The sequence below is a fragment of the Coturnix japonica genome, chromosome 2 (genome assembly GCF_001577835.2).
Source record: "Coturnix japonica isolate 7356 chromosome 2, Coturnix japonica 2.1, whole genome shotgun sequence".
Taxonomy (NCBI): Eukaryota; Metazoa; Chordata; class Aves; order Galliformes; family Phasianidae; genus Coturnix; species Coturnix japonica.
Genome location: NC_029517.1, coordinates 104,804,703 through 104,823,538, shown reverse-complemented (window position 1 = coordinate 104,823,538; position 18,836 = coordinate 104,804,703). Strand labels below are relative to the sequence as shown.

Below are 18,836 nucleotides of genomic sequence, written 5' to 3'. Positions count from 1 at the left end.
ATGCAGGCTCTTGTTCATTGCTAGTGAAAATGCATAGCTAACAAGGACAGGGATGAAAAAGAGTGTTCCGTAGCTGAGAATTTGCTCTATCAAATAGTGTCATTGTGCTCTTGTATCTGTTACAGTGTCCATGGAAATATATAGGAAGCATTACTTTTGGGGTAACCTAAAACTCCTCTGTTTTGACTTTATAGGCATATCTCACTAGAAACTTGATGCTGAGACAGAGAAGGAAAAATAACTTTTGATTACAAGCTTTGTTTGCCATTTTTGTGCACTTCTATGCAGTAAGATGTACAAATCTGACACTAGTTTGTGAAGTTTGATCCCACATCCAATGTTGGTCCATTAATGAAATGTTGACGGTCACATTATGAACAGATCTTAAAACTTAACAGTAAGAATAAACATGAGCACAAGAAAAACACGTGACAACAACAACAAAAAAAAGCAGTTAATTTTATGGAGTTAAACAAGAATTTAAGAAGACGGACACAGACAAGATTCTGCAAACTGCTTTAGAGTTCCTGAGGTTAGCAGGAACAAGTCTAGTGTGAGAGGTAGCTTAAACAGCTGAAGAAGCACTTTTTTTAGCTGGGGATTACAGGACTGTAAAGCTCTGTCCTTTTTAAAATTGTGTTGTAAGCCATGGCTCTTTGCCAAGCCTGTGAAGAAATAACAGACTTTCAATTATCCCAAGAGACTAGGACAATTTGCCCTGTGCCAGGGGCAACGCAGACTAGCATATCCAGTCATTCAAAGGTATCCAAAAGGTGTATTTCATTTCTGCTGCATTGCTACTTACTGCAAGCTCAGATTCTGGTTATCACCTAATACTGCATTCACTACTAAGGAACAGCGATAACAGCAGTGGGGAATCGTGGGTACATTCACTATCTGCTTAATTAAAACAAACGTAACACTGTCTTTATGAATAACATATTTCCCATATCACAAACATCTCCCATATCTGTAATTATCTGAATTACAAGCTTCCCAAATAGCACCTAATTTAGTGACAAGCAAATCACAAAGGACACAGAGAAACACAGTTATAACAAAGAGTGTTTAAGTGCTTGGGGAACAAACATCGGCTGTTTGCAAGTACTTTCTGTGAGGGTTCTTACCAGATTAGGTGACAGCAGTGACTGGAAATGAAGGAGAACACCCGCACTCGCTATCTGTTCCAACCACCTTCTGCTGGCCTCCAGTGTCTCCATTTCATATTCTTTGTTGTTGTCAAACATCTGATTTAAGGCCACCATAAGCTGCTCTGAAAAAGCACAGACTGTGGCCACCAGACTCTGACAGAAGACCATGTCTCGCCTGAGTTGAATCTCGCTGTCTGTAACGGATAAAAGACAAAAGAGGAAAAGCAAAGCAGAGATGGAGCAGAAGATTAATTAATAGGAAAGTAACTGGATTTTTTTTCTTTAAAATAACTTGTTTTTAAGTCCAAGATAATGACAACTTTACAGCCTAATATTATTCAAAAAAGTTGTACTTCATGACCAGTACTATCATCTTCCACTTCAGATTTCCATGTATTTCCATCAATTTCATGCACTTTAAAAGTTAGAAGGTGATGGATGTGAGTCACAACTCTTAGCTGCTGTGGGAGAGCCAACAGGACACAAAAACATTTACTTGATACAGGAAAGTAAAAACAGGCAGAAACTCTTAACATGACTCTGTCATCTCATCAACTTTACAGCATCCAGCTGTGTGGGGCAGATGAAGCCTGTCTGCCATAATTAGCAGACAAGGGGTATAGAAGTGTTTCTAGCAGGACACAATCATATGAATATGAAATCTGAAAAGAAAGCACAAGGCAGCAGCATGTATCTAGGAAGCAGCAGAGATTTATGCAGTCAGGAAAGTCCAAGACAGGTCTTTAGGTAAAGGTCTACGGAATCCTTAGCAGCAGATTTAAAATAGGGTCTAGCTAATCTATCAATTTATTCTGGAGGGCACAGACATCAGGTTAGCTAGAAGTGAAAACAGTTAGAAAAAGAAACACGTTCTCAATAAAGCTCAAAATCCTGTTGTTAATTATTCAATACTTCCTCCTTATTCAAATTCCTCAAAATCTTTAAGTACTTTTATCATTCTAAGCTGTTAGGCAAACCTCAATCACAGAAGGTACAGATAGACTTAATGTTTCTCATAGTAAGAGAGGAAGATTGGATGACAGAGGTCTTTCCAGAGCCTAAGACCTTTCCCCACAATTTAGGTTCCTCTGCCTCTAAGAGATTTACCTCTTCTTCCAGATTTCTTCGGGGCTGGCAATTTATTTGCATGTCACAAAATTAATTTTGACCTTAAAAATATGCTTTTCTTGGACTCCATGTATTTTTGAATGTTATTCTGTCCTTTTTTCTACCTTTCAATTTTGATTATTAAAATATAACTCCATCATCAGTCTCTCAAGTTATTCAGAATCCAGTGCAAACAGACTTTTCACCTTTAAAAACTCCACTCTCCTCCAGCTTCACAAATCCCACTGGCTTCTACATAATCTAAACCTTTCCAATGTCATCACAGTGCTTAGGGATTTGGGGCCAAAACGCATTCTCTCACCTTGCCTCACTCAGTGTTATCACTATTTGTCTAACAGCAGATGACATTCAGGGCCTTCCTCCATAATGTCTGCTTCTGAAGCAGCCCTCTTGTTCCTCTGACACCTCATTTCCAAATCTTATCTAATGCTACTTGAATCAGATTCTGCATACAAGAGCCCTTTGGGATTTTTATCAAAAAAACAGATACAAAATGAATTACAGAATTTATGAACTTCAGTAATCATGTAAATAGGAAAAACAGCTTATGGGAGGGTGAATCAAGCTTGGGGGATTTTTCAGGTCACTTCTTATTTTAACTGATCTAAAAAAATATTTTAAACCTCTTATGCAATCTAGAAGAAATACGAAAAAGAAATATTATACTCTCCTTCATAAAATCAAACGTCATGAAATCATGAAATAATAACATGATGTTACAACCATCAGCTTCTACAGTGACTGCTTTTTAGTCACTTATGCACCTACAAATCGCACAATGAATCTTCTGTTGTAGGTAGTATTTACTAATTACTAATTTAGTTCATGTATTTTTGCAGACAAATATACATACGCTGTGCACTTGAAGCTGTATGAGTTGAAGTTACAGTAAATCACAGAATTCTGAGATCCCTTCCAGAAAGCAAGGATATTAAAACAAAAAAAACTTCAATTGAACAAGTATTCTGCACTCCATTATGGTGTCTCAGGTACACAGTATGAGAATGACAAAAGGAAAGGTACAAGTTGTATTAGCAAGTCTGGAAAGAGTTGGGATTGAAGTGGGAGAAAAAAAGATGGTAAAAAGGGAAGAGCACAAAAGAAGAAAGACAGCAAAAGTACTTTGCACAAGCTTAGTAATTTGGCAGCTATTTCATCTACCAAAATTCAAACTGCATAGCCAGAGAATATGTTCTGCTTAAACACTGAATGTGCAGTGTCTGACAGGATGATCTTGGGAATTGTATCCTTCGGGAAACTTTACTGCAAACAGAGAAGTAATACTGGTTACTATCAGGTTATCATATGTTATATTCTACCCCTTTCTCTATTCTGACAAAACAAACACATAAAAATTTCCAGTGTCACTTCCCAAAAATCAGTAAAATTACCTGTATACTCAAGAAGTGCCAAGAGTATCCGCGCCTTCACCTCTTAAAGAAAAAGGGAGAAAGGAAATATATTGAAGTCATTACAGTTAAAAGGATTTTCACCAACATAATTATGCATTTGAAATTCTTCCATATAAAAGCAGCTTCCAGGTTCTCGTGTATGCCATCCTATCCTATACCTACAAAACAGTATTAAGTTTCAATTTCACTAAGTTTTACATTTGACTTGATAAAACCAATAAGCATCAAAAGCACCGACAAAGAGAAAAAAACACACAAAGAAGCAACTCCTGCCTTAGAGCACACATGTACCAGCTGGCCAATGCAAGTCTACATATGAAGAATTTCTGTCTTAAGACTTTGAGAAACAAGATCTGTTTTCATTAACTCCCACACTACTCCAGTTTTGCCCCTTGCACTCTGGTTACATATTTCAACATGAGGATAACTTGACATTTTCATCTATACCAAAGTATCCAGGAAAAATTTGAAAGCACATTTTCACTTAATTCTGTCTTCAAGATTTGGCTTTGCTTGACAATTTATGAATCAAAAGGTACAAATTTAACAAACATCATACTGACAAAAACTTTTTATACATTACTTATACTGCCTTAATGAAAGGAAAATATCCAGTATATAGAAAGCAAAATAACCCTTTTCTTTCCCATTTTCATTTTTGATTTGACAAAGTTTTCATGTTGAAGGAAGTGATTCCTCCCATCTATCTGGTACTAGAGTTACCATAATCTCAGAGAGTGTCAAACTTACAACACATGGGTTTTTATGCAGTAACTGCCTGAGGTACACGTCATTATTTCACATGCTTTCTTTCACATCTTGCCAGTCTTTCTTTCACAAGCCAATTTCCTATGCAGTTCTATTCCAAGAATAGCAATGCAAACAGTTGTTATGGAGTATACTTATATCTCAAGTGATGGAATTGACAGTATCAACAGCACAGTCTGGATTCTGTGTCTGACCATACCTATTCAAAGCTCGAATCTTCCCTAAAGGTGACACTTAATATTTGGTGACTAAGCTTAGAAATACCAAAACCTTTCAAGCCTCCTCTTCAGCCATACTGTACACAAAGAAAGGAACTAACAATACCTATGCTTCCAAAATGCCTGCCCACAGAATCTTAAATACAAGAATCAACATTAATGATTAGTCTTTAAAATTGCATGGTGAAAAATCTTTGCCTTTGCTTTCTGTCAAGTGAGAAATAATTAGAGAAACTAATAACTTCAAATTGCAGGCAGCTGAGGTGTACTCCACTGAACATTTAGCTTAGTAACTGAAAATACAATACAGGAAAAAGTATTTTCTATCTGAAGAATTTAGACACATTGAGGCTATTATTTGCAGCTTGTTTTATATGAAAGTTGCTCAATCTCCAAATTCAAAAGCATTTGAGGTATCTACAAATAACAACTTCTTCCTTACAGGAAAACTACAGGACACATCAATTTGCCTTTATCACTGCTAGAAGACTTCTCCATTTCAAAATATACCCTCAAGGAAGAGAATATTTTTAGATTATTTGTTTAAGTGGAGACTTACCTGGGGTTTAGAAGAGAACCTTGGATGTCTGTCAATCATCTGTTTTTCAATAAATTCCAAATGCTACAGAAGTTTTCAGCCCTTCTTTCTATGTGGCATGTGGAAAAGAATAACTTTCCAGCAATTTCTCTTTAGATTGTGTGTTACACAATAAAAGATGCTTTCAACTTTCTTTTCCCCCCATCAGGCTATTTTGGTCCTTGCTAGAAAAACTTTTGTCTCCATCTTCCAAGATCTGCCTCAGCCAAAAATTTGTCTTCACCTTCTTTGGTATAACAATTTAGTAGGCCCAGTCACTCTAAGTGAGAACTTTCATTATTCCTTAAGTTACTTACCTGCAGATAAATCCTTCTAGAATCTGTATGCTATTTAATCACAGGACTCTTCAAGTCCATCACCTTGATTAGCCTTCCAGGGCTCACTTCTACTGCAACCATAGTAAACTCTCCTTCTCTAATTACATGATAGTACAACTGACAAGAGAGAAAGCGATCCCCACGACTTTTAAAGTTACTCTGAAGAAAGGTTTACTTTGTTTTGGTTTTTTTTGTTTTGTTTTGTTTTGTTTTTGTTTTTGTTTTTTGTCTTTTTTTGTGTGTGTGTTCCAGAACTAATAAAAAGAAAATTAACAGGTCAAAACAATCATTCCCTCATCCTCAAGGTATTCTTATGTTTTCCCATTTCTTCATACATATTAAGCAAATCACAGAATCACAGAATCACAGAATGACCCGGGTTGGAAGGGACCTCAAGGATCATGTAGTTCCAACCCCCCTGCCTGGCAGGGCCACCAAACATACACCTTTACTAGATTCAGGAGTATGCCCTGTGCCCCGTGCCAACTCTGGGCCCTGCAAACCTCCAAGGACGATGCATCCACAACCTCACTGGGCAGCCCGTTTCCAGGACCTAACCACTCTTCTAGTAAAGAACTTTCCCCTAACATCCAACCTAAATCTTCCCTCCTTCAACTTAAAACCATTTCCCCTAGTCCTGCTAAATGACTATTAAATGAGTCATTTAATACCTAGATCTTGGGACTTTTTTTCATAAGGATCCCATGTTTCCTTCCTTCTGCATTAATTTACTAATCAGTCTAATCTAATACAAGGCAACAGAAAAGTAAATATATATATATCACAATAGCTGGTGACATATTTCTGAAAATAAAAATGAGTTTGTTTCCAGTACAGGGATGTATTTATTGAATGCATCCATCTTTGCTTTACTTTAACACTCATCAGTAGTGGTTAAGCACGTTATTTACAACTATCTTTTCCCCGTGGTTTTCTATCTGTGATTTCCTCTGCTTACTTTCTCTAGAACCTGATATAGGAGACAAATACATCTTTTTGATTATTGAAATATCATCCTTTACTTAGGAACAAACATGACAATACTTCAGATGGCTTTGAATATCCCAAGACTTTTTTCAACTGGCTCAAAAGAGGCTTAAGCCCAATCAAGCAGTCAAATAAAGCACATACTTTATTTCTTCTGAAATAAGAGGGAAGAAGGAAAAAAAGGCAAAAGAGAGAGGAAAAAAGAAAGTGAATTGTTGTACCATGCATTAAGCTTCCAGGCAGAAACAGCTCAGAGCAGAAATCTTCTGAGTATCCTAAACATATGTGAGCATGAAACATAATGGCAAAAGTAGAAAGAAGAAAAATGCAGATATGAGGGGGAAATTTAGCTGCTATAGCATTTTTAACCTTGCTTTCTGCTCATCTGATTTTAGCTAGATGCAGCCATTGGTTTTGTCTCACATTTAATTTATACAAGCCTAAGCCTGTCTAAATGACAGCAGCCTCCAAAACTGCCTGAGGGCCACGTTTCTGCTCTGAATCTTTTCAGCACTGAATTAAATATACCTGTCCAGTCATGCCTTGTAAACTAAGCAATTATTCACTTCCACTCTCCTATTTCTCCTTCACACTATTTGTGCCAGGGAAGCCACAGGAATCTTTTGCTTTCAGGTATCCTTCTCATTACTTGAAGGCCTTGGTACCACAGATAGATCAAAATGATGAAGATTTGGATAACGTTCCTCTAGATTCTCAGGACCAAGTAGGAGTGCATAAGCATGGGGAGGAATAAGAATTAACTAAGAAAAATGAACACCATATAGCAGAAAGCTTTGAAGATTATTAATGGTGAATGAACAGCTTCAGATGATAAGTTATACATAAAACAACTTATTTAGTTAAAAAGATGGCACAGAACCGGTGTTACAAATCTCTGACAAATGCTTAGGTGACATGGATGAAACGGGAGAGCCAAGAATATTTAAAATTGGCAGATAACTTCCAAGACACAGAGATGAGTAAAGATAAACCAGATTGCATGCTGTCCTTGAACACCAGAAGAATAATGCCTTTTCATGTTCTGATCTCTGAGCCATGCTCCATTTACAAGCACAACAATTGCTATAAAGTTACCTACTATAAATTATTAACAGAGAAAATCTATTTTTCATCCTAGTTTCTGAAACACAAGAAAAATGGTCAGTACATTTCAAGACTCTTTCCGATAAATGTCTCTATTACATTATAGTAGCATTTGAAAAAAGGAAATCTCGTATAACGGAGAGGTGGTGATTCATTTGGACCCTGCTGAACTCCCCCATGATATTCTTTCTGTACTAGACTTAAAACCAAATTCATTTGAATAATCTCAGACCAATATTAAGGGTACAACACCAATGTTGAAATTGGTTATTAATGCTATTTACAGGTAAACAATGTATAAAAAAGATTGTCAGACTTCAGAAAATCTTTAGAATAGGGGCAGTGAAAGACTGTTAAAGATATTTCCTTTACTCCCAAACTCTGAAAGAAACCATAATTAATATTTGATTATGCGCGGATAGAAACTAGAAACAGTTCAGAAAAAAAAGTACCAAAAATATTTATTCATTTTTCACTCTGTGGCAACATTAAAATATGTATTCTTAGTATCAGACAGTCAGCCCACTGTGACTGACCCTATGAACAGGAGAAATTCTTGTGGTTGTTTTTATAATTTACTATCCTAAAGTCTGAAAATATGATTGTTTTTGATCTGAGGGAAAAAAAAAAAATCAGATGAGGAGGAGTTTGTTTTGATGGGTTGGTTTCTGGAGGGTTATCTTAGTAAAATTTTTCAGAAAGTTCTTTTCCAGCGATTCAACTTTTCACTGTTTCTTAATGGGGCACCATGGAAATTAGCCAAGAAAATGAAAGACAAATGATTTGTGTGTATGTTTAAAGTTAGACCTGACACAATTCTTTGTTCCCACATAGACTCTTAGTGCAAATATAAAGATCATTTGGCTCATTATTTCTGTATTACTGTCAAACAGTACAAGAAATAAAGCAGAAGCTACAGGTAAGATTTTTTGGTGAGGTAATCCATGTTACTTTCTTGTGAAGCCAGGAGACCATAGGAAACCAGAGATCACACTGTCAGTTAGTGGCAAGGAAGAGCAGAGCACTAAATAACTCTTAGACAATGGTGGGAGGGAGGTAAAGGAATAACAATAATGGTACTGGACGTGATCAACTGACCAAGTGATAATGATTCCAGAACAAAAACAGGTAACAGGAAGAAACAGGCCAAAAGTTATTCTGCAGAGTCTTCATCTTTCCATTTAAGACGGTACAAAAAAAAAAAATAATAATAATAAAAAAAAAAAAAGGATTATAATTTCAAGGAAAGCCCCATTTGTCCTGCGAAGATGACAAATCAGCCTAATTCCCTGTACTTATCTGAAAGCTCTCTTCCTTTCAGTATCTAACATCAGTAGGGTAAGCATCAGGCAACTGAGATGTATTCCACTAACCTTGTTAATATAAGCACAAAAAAAGTCCTCAATCACAGATGTTTAAACAAGCAATTGTATTTTTCCCCTTCCCTTTTCCAGGATCTATATCATAAAGTGAGCGTTCATTTATGGCCATGCTTTTCCTACTGACCTTCAACAAATTTTCTGATACTCTGGGCAAGACTCCGGACACTGCTGGGAAGGTTCCAAGGGTCTTGCTTGATGTGAAGTCGTAGCCTCTTTGGACAGCTAAGCTTCGGTTCCATTTCCTGCTGAAACTCTATGCGAAAATAAAAACTATATTTTTCTCTGTATAAATCTCTTGACAAAAATCACAGGAAGGCATTATTTCTTCCTAAATGCTTTCACACCACATGAAGGGGTCTTCTTATTTAACTCTTGTTACAGTCAGACTGACAGCTGTCTAACAATTGACTAACAATTGTCTAAGCTCCCCACTTAGTCAAAGGAGAAAGAAAGCAGCAATCAAAAAAATAACTCCTGAACCAGGCATTTAAGACAATAAAGTGACAGTCTTCATGGAGCAAGAAAGGGCCTGGATCTTTAAGAGGCAAGTATATGCAAAATTAATCCAATCAGAAAATTAAATTTTAATTAAGACAAAGTTACTTATTCTTTGACCTAGTCTCTTAAATCATACGAGTGTCCCTGGTACTGTTCCAGAAGTTCATGGATAACAAGAATAAAACATTCAGCTTGTCCATACCTTGTGACTAATTGAACATTTATTATATCACTGAAAGGTTAACGTATTGGTCACATGCTTAGGCTGAAACACTGAGAAACTTAAGTAAGCACAAATGCTCTAGGTTCATTCTCGTAGTCTTGGTCCCAGAATTGGAAATGGAAAAAGAGAAGGTAAGTAAGAGGAAGATTTTATGTTGACTCCCAAACAAACTCACTGAGTACTTGAGGCTCCACAAGACCCAGTCACTGGTAATTATGTTCTGTTGACTTCAGTGGGATTTTGGTGATCTACAGAAGTCAGAGACCTGCTCTCTGGCCATTTACAATTAGCTTTCTTTGTGAAAAGACATGTGGCAGGGCCAAACCAAACCTACTGCACAGTTATACGCTGCAATACAACATTCTGCCTCCCACTGACCTTTCTTTTTAATTACTTTTAACTGTTTGCTAAAAAAAGTCCATAGTGTTTTTCATCATAATCTTATGGCTATCACCACTCACCTACTAACACATTCAGGCTTAGCAATTATGTAAGTAGTAGCAGAATATCTCAGATTACATTGTTTGTTTTTAAATCAGTAATATTTATGTAAGCAGATAAATGGTATGAATATTACTGTGATTATAAATTTACATTTGCAAATTGTACATCAACTTCATCAATAGAATATGTGCAAAAATGCCTACAAAACATATTAAAAAAGATAAAAAACTGCTTCAAAAGTTGAGACAAGTAAGTAATAAAGACACCTGCAAGACACAAAATCAGCCTCTTACTTCAAAAAACTCAGCAATTCTATAGTCAGTTGAGAATCTACAATTTAAAGGTGACCTTCCAAGACAGATGAAATATATTGTGCAATAGAAGTGTTAGAAACAGGTTTTCCACTAAGTATGAATTTTCCAAAATCAATTATCAATGAATATGGCAAAAATAAGCAAAGCTGTTTTTTAACATCCTGCTCAAGGAGTACATAGCCACATCCATATACTTTTCAATCTGCCTTTTGATTCAGATAGACAGAATTTTTACCTTGTAGGCCTCGGCCCGGTGTAAAGTGTTTTGTCTGTTCAAAGGCCCTCATCACAGCTGGTCCTTTCAGAAGACTGACAATTGAATCAACCTGTTGTGAACAAAGTTCTGTGAGACAGATGTTATCTATAGCACAGATGTGAAATTCTCTATTTGAGAAACACAGACTAGTAGAAAACAGCTTTGGATGCTTTCTTACCTAATTGCTGTAGTTAAATCCCAGGGTTAGAGAATGTTACTAAATAAAAGGGCCTGTTTAATCTGCAGTTTTTAACTATTTTCAGAAAAACAGAAGGAGAAGGAGTAAATACATACCATCCCAATAAACAGTGGAAAGCAAAAGTAAAAAAAAAAAATAAATAAAAAATAGCTAGAGACATTGTAGCTGAAATATGGATGTTACTACTAAAGCCAAAAAAAATAATCTCATACTTGACCAAAAAGATGTTCCAAACAGCTATGGAGTTTGTCTTGTTTATCATGAGAGATTCGAACACTTATGGGAAGTTCATCGCCTGAAAAAATATTTTAAAATTTAAAATTGTTTAGAAGGTTTGGTATATTTTCCAAATTTTCCATATTTTCTAGGCAGTGAAACACAGCACATTACTCAGAATCATAGGATGGAATTATTGAATCACCAGGGTTGAAAGACCTCTGTGATCATCCAGTCCAACCATCCACTTACCACCACCATTTCCCCACTAAATCATGTTCCTCACTACAACATCTACAAGTTACTTGAGCACAATCCCACAGTATGGCTTTGTTTTCCCCACATAATTTGGATTAGGCACACAGAATAATATAAAAATAAAACTTAGAGAAAGGATCATATTTAATATCCAAATGGATGTGAATTTATGCAGTGTGCCCTAGATGACTGCTTGAACAGGGGATTAGACTGGGTGATGTTAAGAGGTCCCTTCCAACCCCAGTGATCCTATGATCAGAACACAAGATTCTTCTGTGCTGGACAACACAGACCCAGCAAAGTAGTGGGAACCTGTAATTGAGAAGATCACAGCGTCACCAAAAATCATGGAATTTTTATAGGGATTGACTCTTCACAATCTTAATGTTCTTACTACTGAAATCATAGAAGCATAGAATGGCCTGGGTTGAAAAGGACCATAGTGATCATCTAGTTTCAACCTCCCTGCCATATGCAGTTTCTTATAGTTTTACACTTAAACAAGAATACAGTAATCAAACCCTGCATTTGATACAAAGCTTTTAGTGGTATAAGTGGTATACAGAAAGTTGTTTTCTAAGACAACACAAAGAAGGACTCTCCTAGGTCACTGCCCTCAGTCACTTGCACTCTCAGAAGGCAGATGATGCAAGCCGAACTCTTTCAAAAAGCATGAAAAATTGAGCTACAACTGGTTTTCCCCCTTGCTGTTACAGTGACAGGTAACAAGTAGTCACTTGATAATTTATAACCCAAATTTATTCATGGTCAATCGAGTCTCATTTTTCTTATGTCAGTGAAACACTTAAACAGCAGTTTTGTCTCCTTGATTTTCTTTTCAGCTCTCTTAGATGTCCTTATAGCCAGCAGTTATAACCTTTCACAAGATTTTATTTGTAACACAGAACTCCAATCTGAAATAAGGCATGCTAGCTTTGGAAGCAGAAGAAAATTAAGTCACTCAGAGTATGGGAGCTCACTGAGTGGCAGTACCTATCGTCATTAACACTGTATCTGCACTTGACACCTATACTTTCAGGTAGCTAAAAGCAGTACCTGAGTGTTGCTTCACTAGGTCATATCAGTTTGTCAGTATACTAGGTTGAAGATAAAGACCCTGTGTTTTCTTCATCTCTTTTCTCTGTACCCGCTCTCCACTCTTCAAATTTCTTGAAAGTAGCTGACTAAAATTACATCATTCATAAGGTATCTCAAATACGTTGCATAATGTCAAAATATTTCCTAAAAAAATCCACCTCTCGTGAGATGACCAGCACTAAAATTTTCTTTCCTTATGATTAAGTCTCAGTGTTGGCTCACATTCAACTAATATGCCCAGTTCTTTCTGTTTCTAAATCATTCCCAAATGATAAACTAACAGCTTAGAGCAAATATTTTTATTATTAGTCCCTGAGTATATGACCTTGTATTACATACAGTTAAATCTCATCTCATTCCTATTAGCAGCTATATTTATTTAAATTCAATTTGTCATGGCATAAACAAAAATGTTCTCCTATGTGGTCTCACATTCCTTCCTACAAACATACACAGCCATATCCTGCATTCTGGATGCTGACACAAGCTGGGCAAGCATTCTGTATTCACCTAAAATGCTCTTTATTCTGTATAACAAACCTTCCTGACAAGGACAGGGAATGAAAGTGGTTAAAAGTAGTCACTCTAAGAGCTCCAGCTAATTCAGTCTATCTACAGAGGTGCTGGAATGCAGTCTCTCTTTCACAGAAGGACTATTTAAGCGCAGCTCTAGCTAGGCAGAAACAAAACAACACACTTCTATTACCACGGAGGAGGGAATTTTTATAATGAAAACAGCAACAAAACTGCCAGGTAAATGAAAAGAATAAACCTGAGTAAAAGGAACCAATGACAGATTCATAGCTTTCTTTTCTAAACATACCTGAATCCATTTCATCACTGTGAAAGTAAGAACTGCATTGACTGCTACAAATGCTGGTGAATGATGCAATGGAGTTTCTGTTGCTGTTGCAGTCACTTCAAAAATAAAACAAAGCAGAATTAAATAAAGCCATGTCCTTTTACACTGTCATTATATCAAAGTTATGGATATTTTTTCCCTTTTCTGCTTTTGACCTTAATGATGAGATGCTCCTTACAATTTTTTTATGAACAGTAAAGATCCCTCTACTTAGGCTATCATAATTTACAGTCATGGTACAATGCAGACAACTAGATTCTCTAACTCAGTGATACCATATTCATTCTTACCTTTGCATTGCAAGCATTTGCAGAGTGAAAATGTATACTTTCAACATGAAACAACTAAATTTTCTTACGAGTGACAGTGTTTGAATCTATTTCCTCAAACAATTCAGTAACTCTGCATTCAAATTCTGTACTCAGTCCATAACTATTACAGTATTACCAAGTACTCTGGTTTATGGCTTCCAAACTAGAACTCATATTGGGCTTAAAACAGATTTAATCAATTTCATTAGCAGAGAAATTCAAATTCCAAACTACTTATCTCTACCAGGCTGTCTTAGTTTCAAGCTGGGACAGAACTGCTTTCTTCAGAGTGTCTGGTATGATGCTACATTTTGATTCTAGAAGAACATTGTTGATAACACACCAATGTTTATAGTTGCTGCTAAGCTGCGAAGTTGTACAGAGCCAAGGCCATTTACAGCGAATGGCCCAAGGAGCTGGGCCAATATCAAGACAGCTGACTTAAACTGTCCAAAGGGATATTTCATGCTATACAACATTATGCAGATGGAGTTTTTGAAGGGGGTTCATCTCATCTGTTCCACTTGCAAAAAGGTAGCTAGTCAGGCATTGGTCAGGGGTGGTGAGCAATTGCTTGTGCATCACTTGTCATATTCATTCACACATATATTTTTTTTCACAACTATTATCCTTTTTCTTTTAGTAAATAGTTTTGTATCAGCACAAGAGATCTGCTTTGTTTATTTTCAACTCTTTCCCTCATCCCACCAGGAAGTGGGGGGGGATGGTGTGAGCAAAGGGCTGCATGGTGTTAAACCACAACACATCCAAAATACATCTTATATACATCAAAATACATCTTTTTCAAATGTTCATACTATGAGAGATGTACACATTTACATATATAACTTCAGTGCAAATTTTTATGCATGAAAATTTTCACCCATATTGGTCTAAAAAGGAGATTTGAGGATTCAAATTTGAGAGTTTTTTTCTGCTGTTTTCTCTGCCCTAGATACTACACTCATTCACCTCATCCTTTCTCCCAATAATAAATTATTCCATACTGAAAATAGACACAGAACATATCTACTTTTGCAGCGTAGAGTAAAACTTGACCTTTTGTACTGAAAAAACTATGAAGAAAAAATTGAATTCCAAGTCTTCAACAGTAAATGATTTATTCACTTCAAGAAGATAGTCCAGATTCAGGAAAGGATCAAATAATTACCCAGTAGAGGGAGTCTTAAAAACCCCAGAGAATACAAGATAAAGTACAAATGTACCTAAAGCACACTTCAATGTAAGGAATTAGCTCTGGTTCCATGAACTGGGTGTACAATAAATCAAGACATAAATAGATATATTTTACATACTTTGCTACAATTATTCATTCATTCATAAGCTTCCTGTTTGTTTTGTTTGTTTTTGTAAAAATAGAAGTCACCATTACAATTTTTGGCATGGTAACTTACCTACTCAGCTACAAGCGAGCAGGGAAAACATTAAATTGAACCAATGTGGCATAATTACAATCAAATCCACTGAACAGTATAGACATCAGTAACATGTCCCTACAGTGGATGAACAGACCAAGGAGTATTAAGAATTTCTGGCCGGATATTAAGAAATGTTTTCTAACTCATTCTGTTCACATACAAAAGTCCCCAAAGGGAAGATGAAGGTTATTTAAAACAGGATTGTGCTAAGTATGAGAAAATGAAACATGGGAAAATGAGAAACAGATTACACATAACAACTATATGCCATATCAGTCTGCATTTTATTTTTATTTTTTTTTTGAGTGTGTGTTATAGAATGAGGCTCTACAACATAAAATTAGGGCATTCTAACAGTTGAAATTAGCATAGTAATTATTATAATGTCATAATGGGGTCTGAAAATTTCATGTTTTGCCTAATGTAATTATTTAAACAAACTGGGGGGGAAAAAAAAAGTCTAAAAAGGAAGAAAAAAAAAATTCTACTTTCTAGTTACAATAATGAACTATGATCATGAACATACATAGTCATGGAAATAAACAGGAGACATTAGTTTCGGATTAATCTATGTGTGTTCAGTATCACGGTTCACTGCTCTGAAAGTAATGCCTTCCATTTATTTCCACGGATACTAGAACTGACACAAAGAACAAATAACACCAGCTGATAAAGTCTGAATGACAGAACACTATTTTCCAACACAGTCACCATCATTAGCTATGCATATTCACCAGAAACAAAGAAAAGCCTGCATGCCATGCTCTTAAAAATCTGCACCAGCAGAGGTGACCCACTATGGCTGCTACCACTGCTGAAGTGCACCGCCCACTACCTCACTGATTTCCCTTTCACACTAATGAACATCAATGCCGTTTTTTCCCGTAAGGAGGAATTTAGTGACACACTTTTGCTTCATATGCACCATTTTGTCAGACTGCCCCTCTGCTGCCGTCTGTCACATGGCAACGAAATGTAACAGAATATTGGTGGTAAGGTTCAACCTCTAGTCTGCCGTACCACCAACATCCACCTTGTTGTGGGCAAACGTAATAAATTATGCATTAAATTAAATTAAGCATTACTTTTGGAGAAACCATTGTACAATAAAGCCTTAATTCACTTCTGCTAAAATTTAATTTAGATTTTACATCAAGTGTAATTAACCAGTTCTCTCTAAGCATCAGACGGTTGTCTTTATAAAGACCTGTGCTTGCTATAATTACTTCTTCCTTTTCAAATTTCTTTGCATTTTAATTCCCAGTGAAGGTGGTGCATTATGAATTCTAGATGTATGATGCTGCTATACATAATACATAATATTGACTGGAAGAAGAAACAGAATATGTGTTGAGAATCAGACATTTTTTCTCCTTGAGATCAGCAATAATGGTGGCTGTGGCCCCTTGCTTTCCATGGCAAACATTCAGATTTTGCTGGGGAGCATCGTAATGTAGACTTTCTATTGCTTACAAGTAATCTATAGAAAAGCTTTAAAGCTCTGTCTGTAATATCCTATTAAGTTTAAGGATACTGAAGATCTAATAGCTAATCTACATGCAAACAATTTTATTTTACATGTCTTGTAACATATCTTGATGCCAGTCATTCTAGAAATGTCAGAATCACTTGTTTTTATATTCTTTTTGATTTTATACAAACACAGAGGCTCAATTCATTTGACAGACAAACAAAAATATTATTAGTAAAAGTACCTGTAAGAATCTCTGTTGCTGATAGTATCATGACCAGAATCTTCTTGTTCATCACCTGTCACACTGAAGCAGACTTTCTTTCCGTTCCTTTCCCCCTTTTCATTGTCACTGTCTGCTGGTATTAAAGGCTCAGGTGTTTTACGTTCTGATCTTGGAGAATATGTTATTGAAGAAAGAAGGCTGAGGGACAACAAATACAAATAAAGATTTTCAGTGATTTCAAAAACAATCCACCAACAGAGTATTTGTCATCAACATCTTCCAAATATTATCCTATAATATGTCATGAGGTTACCTTAATTCAGTCCATGTCTATTTTAAACAAAGGACAAAAGTGGTATATTCTCCTATTAAAAAATGTTACAGTTGACTTGATGATGTTTTAATCAATGAAACTAATTAACTATTCAATCCTCTATGAAAGCAAGATTCCATTTGGGGATTAAATACAGCCTATTCTTGGAGACATTTTATATTAATGGAACTACCTTTAGGCATGAATCAGGTGCTTCTCAGCACAAAACAAGGCAACAAATGAAACAAACTATTTCTCTGTGAAAAACATTTATTTTCTCAAATACTACTGTAGCAGATACAGGAGCCTGCATCACAAACTCTTTCAAAACATTTTAAGAATTCTTATTAATATGCCTGTGTTATTTCCTCACATTCCAAGTGCCTCAGTCACTATCACTAGTAAAACTGATGATTAATCTACAAGCTTCTGTGAAGAGCACAAAATGACATCCAGTCAAGAACAGAGAACAGTACAAACTGCTGTATTTGGAAACTGCACAGATATTGGAAGCAAAAAAGAATGATATTCCTGAGTGATTAATTCATATTGAGAATGAGATGTTCTCATTTACTTTCAAGATCAGAACAGATAATACAGACTACCCTTTTTTAATTTCTCTTATTGAAACACTCCATTAAAACATTGTTATCAAACAGTGTTTGGATTTGGAAGGCAGCATTTTTCTTGCAAAAACTTCTTTCTAAATTGTAATTTTTCACTAAAATCAGATGACACTGAGTTCTTAAGAAACCAAGAAATTGGACTCATTATCATTTCTGTGTGGGTTTCTCCTACTAAAAACTAATGAGACAGACTGACAAATCTATGTATCAGATATGTGTATCCTGCATACAGGAAAAGGTACTGATCCTAACTGTAACTGAAATGTAGATAAATTATGTATACAATAAAAATAATTCTACTGGATCTTAAAATCATTCATCCTCTAGAAAGACATAAGTGTGCTACACGATGCCTTAGTGCTTCCTATCAGTGTTAAATCATCACTCAATTCTTCCCTATCACTTAAGCAATCTCTTAGCAGGATATCACAAAGATGGGAAGGAAGATGGAGTATGCACTTTACAGCGGTGTTCAGTTTGATCTATCTTCTCCTTTTGTGTTATGAAAATGTAAATATTAAAAAATCAGTTCTTTGTAATACTGCTAAGTACAGAATGCTCTGAACTTCAAAATACTAAAAAAAAGGAATTAGACAAACACATGGCAAGTGATTCTAACTTTTCCAAAGAGATCAATTTCAAGAACACCCTATAGCACTGTCCACTGGAAGATGAGGTAAATAATAATTAATATATACTTTGCTTATTTTCTCATGTTTCCATTATCACCTCCTTTTAGGATAAAAAAGAAAAGGCCTTTGGACAGATACATTCTGGTAACTTCTTGTGGATTTTGTTCTGCAAGAAAGTAATCGAGAGTAAGAAACAAACAAGCATAATGAATTGCTATTTCAGCTCCTGAAAATATCTTCCCCCGAGTAATTATTTGTCAAGAAACAGACAGACTATTATATCCTGTTCTTTTATGCGACTGTTTAGTCACTGTTGCCAAGATCTTGGAAAAAGACTGATGAAGGTAGCTGGAGCTTTTCCTAAGGGAGCTGTTCGCTTTCTCCC

The 18,836-nt window shown here is 35.9% G+C and overlaps 1 protein-coding gene across 2 annotated transcripts in view; it reads right to left on the bottom strand.

Annotated features, from left to right (window-relative positions):
• The window catches only part of PREX2 (phosphatidylinositol-3,4,5-trisphosphate dependent Rac exchange factor 2), a 162,517-nt gene that overhangs the window by 45,537 nt on the left and 98,144 nt on the right, over positions 1–18,836 (bottom strand). For both annotated transcript variants that reach the window (XM_015855722.2, XM_015855723.2), the window contains 7 exons: positions 16,899–17,078; positions 13,395–13,489; positions 11,212–11,294; positions 10,780–10,870; positions 9,190–9,318; positions 3,671–3,712; positions 1,128–1,345 (listed from right to left, as the gene is read on the bottom strand). In XM_015855722.2, the coding sequence (XP_015711208.1) occupies positions 1,128–1,345; positions 3,671–3,712; positions 9,190–9,318; positions 10,780–10,870; positions 11,212–11,294; positions 13,395–13,489; positions 16,899–17,078 (838 nt within the window). The remainder of the gene's footprint in view (positions 1–1,127; positions 1,346–3,670; positions 3,713–9,189; positions 9,319–10,779; positions 10,871–11,211; positions 11,295–13,394; positions 13,490–16,898; positions 17,079–18,836) is intronic.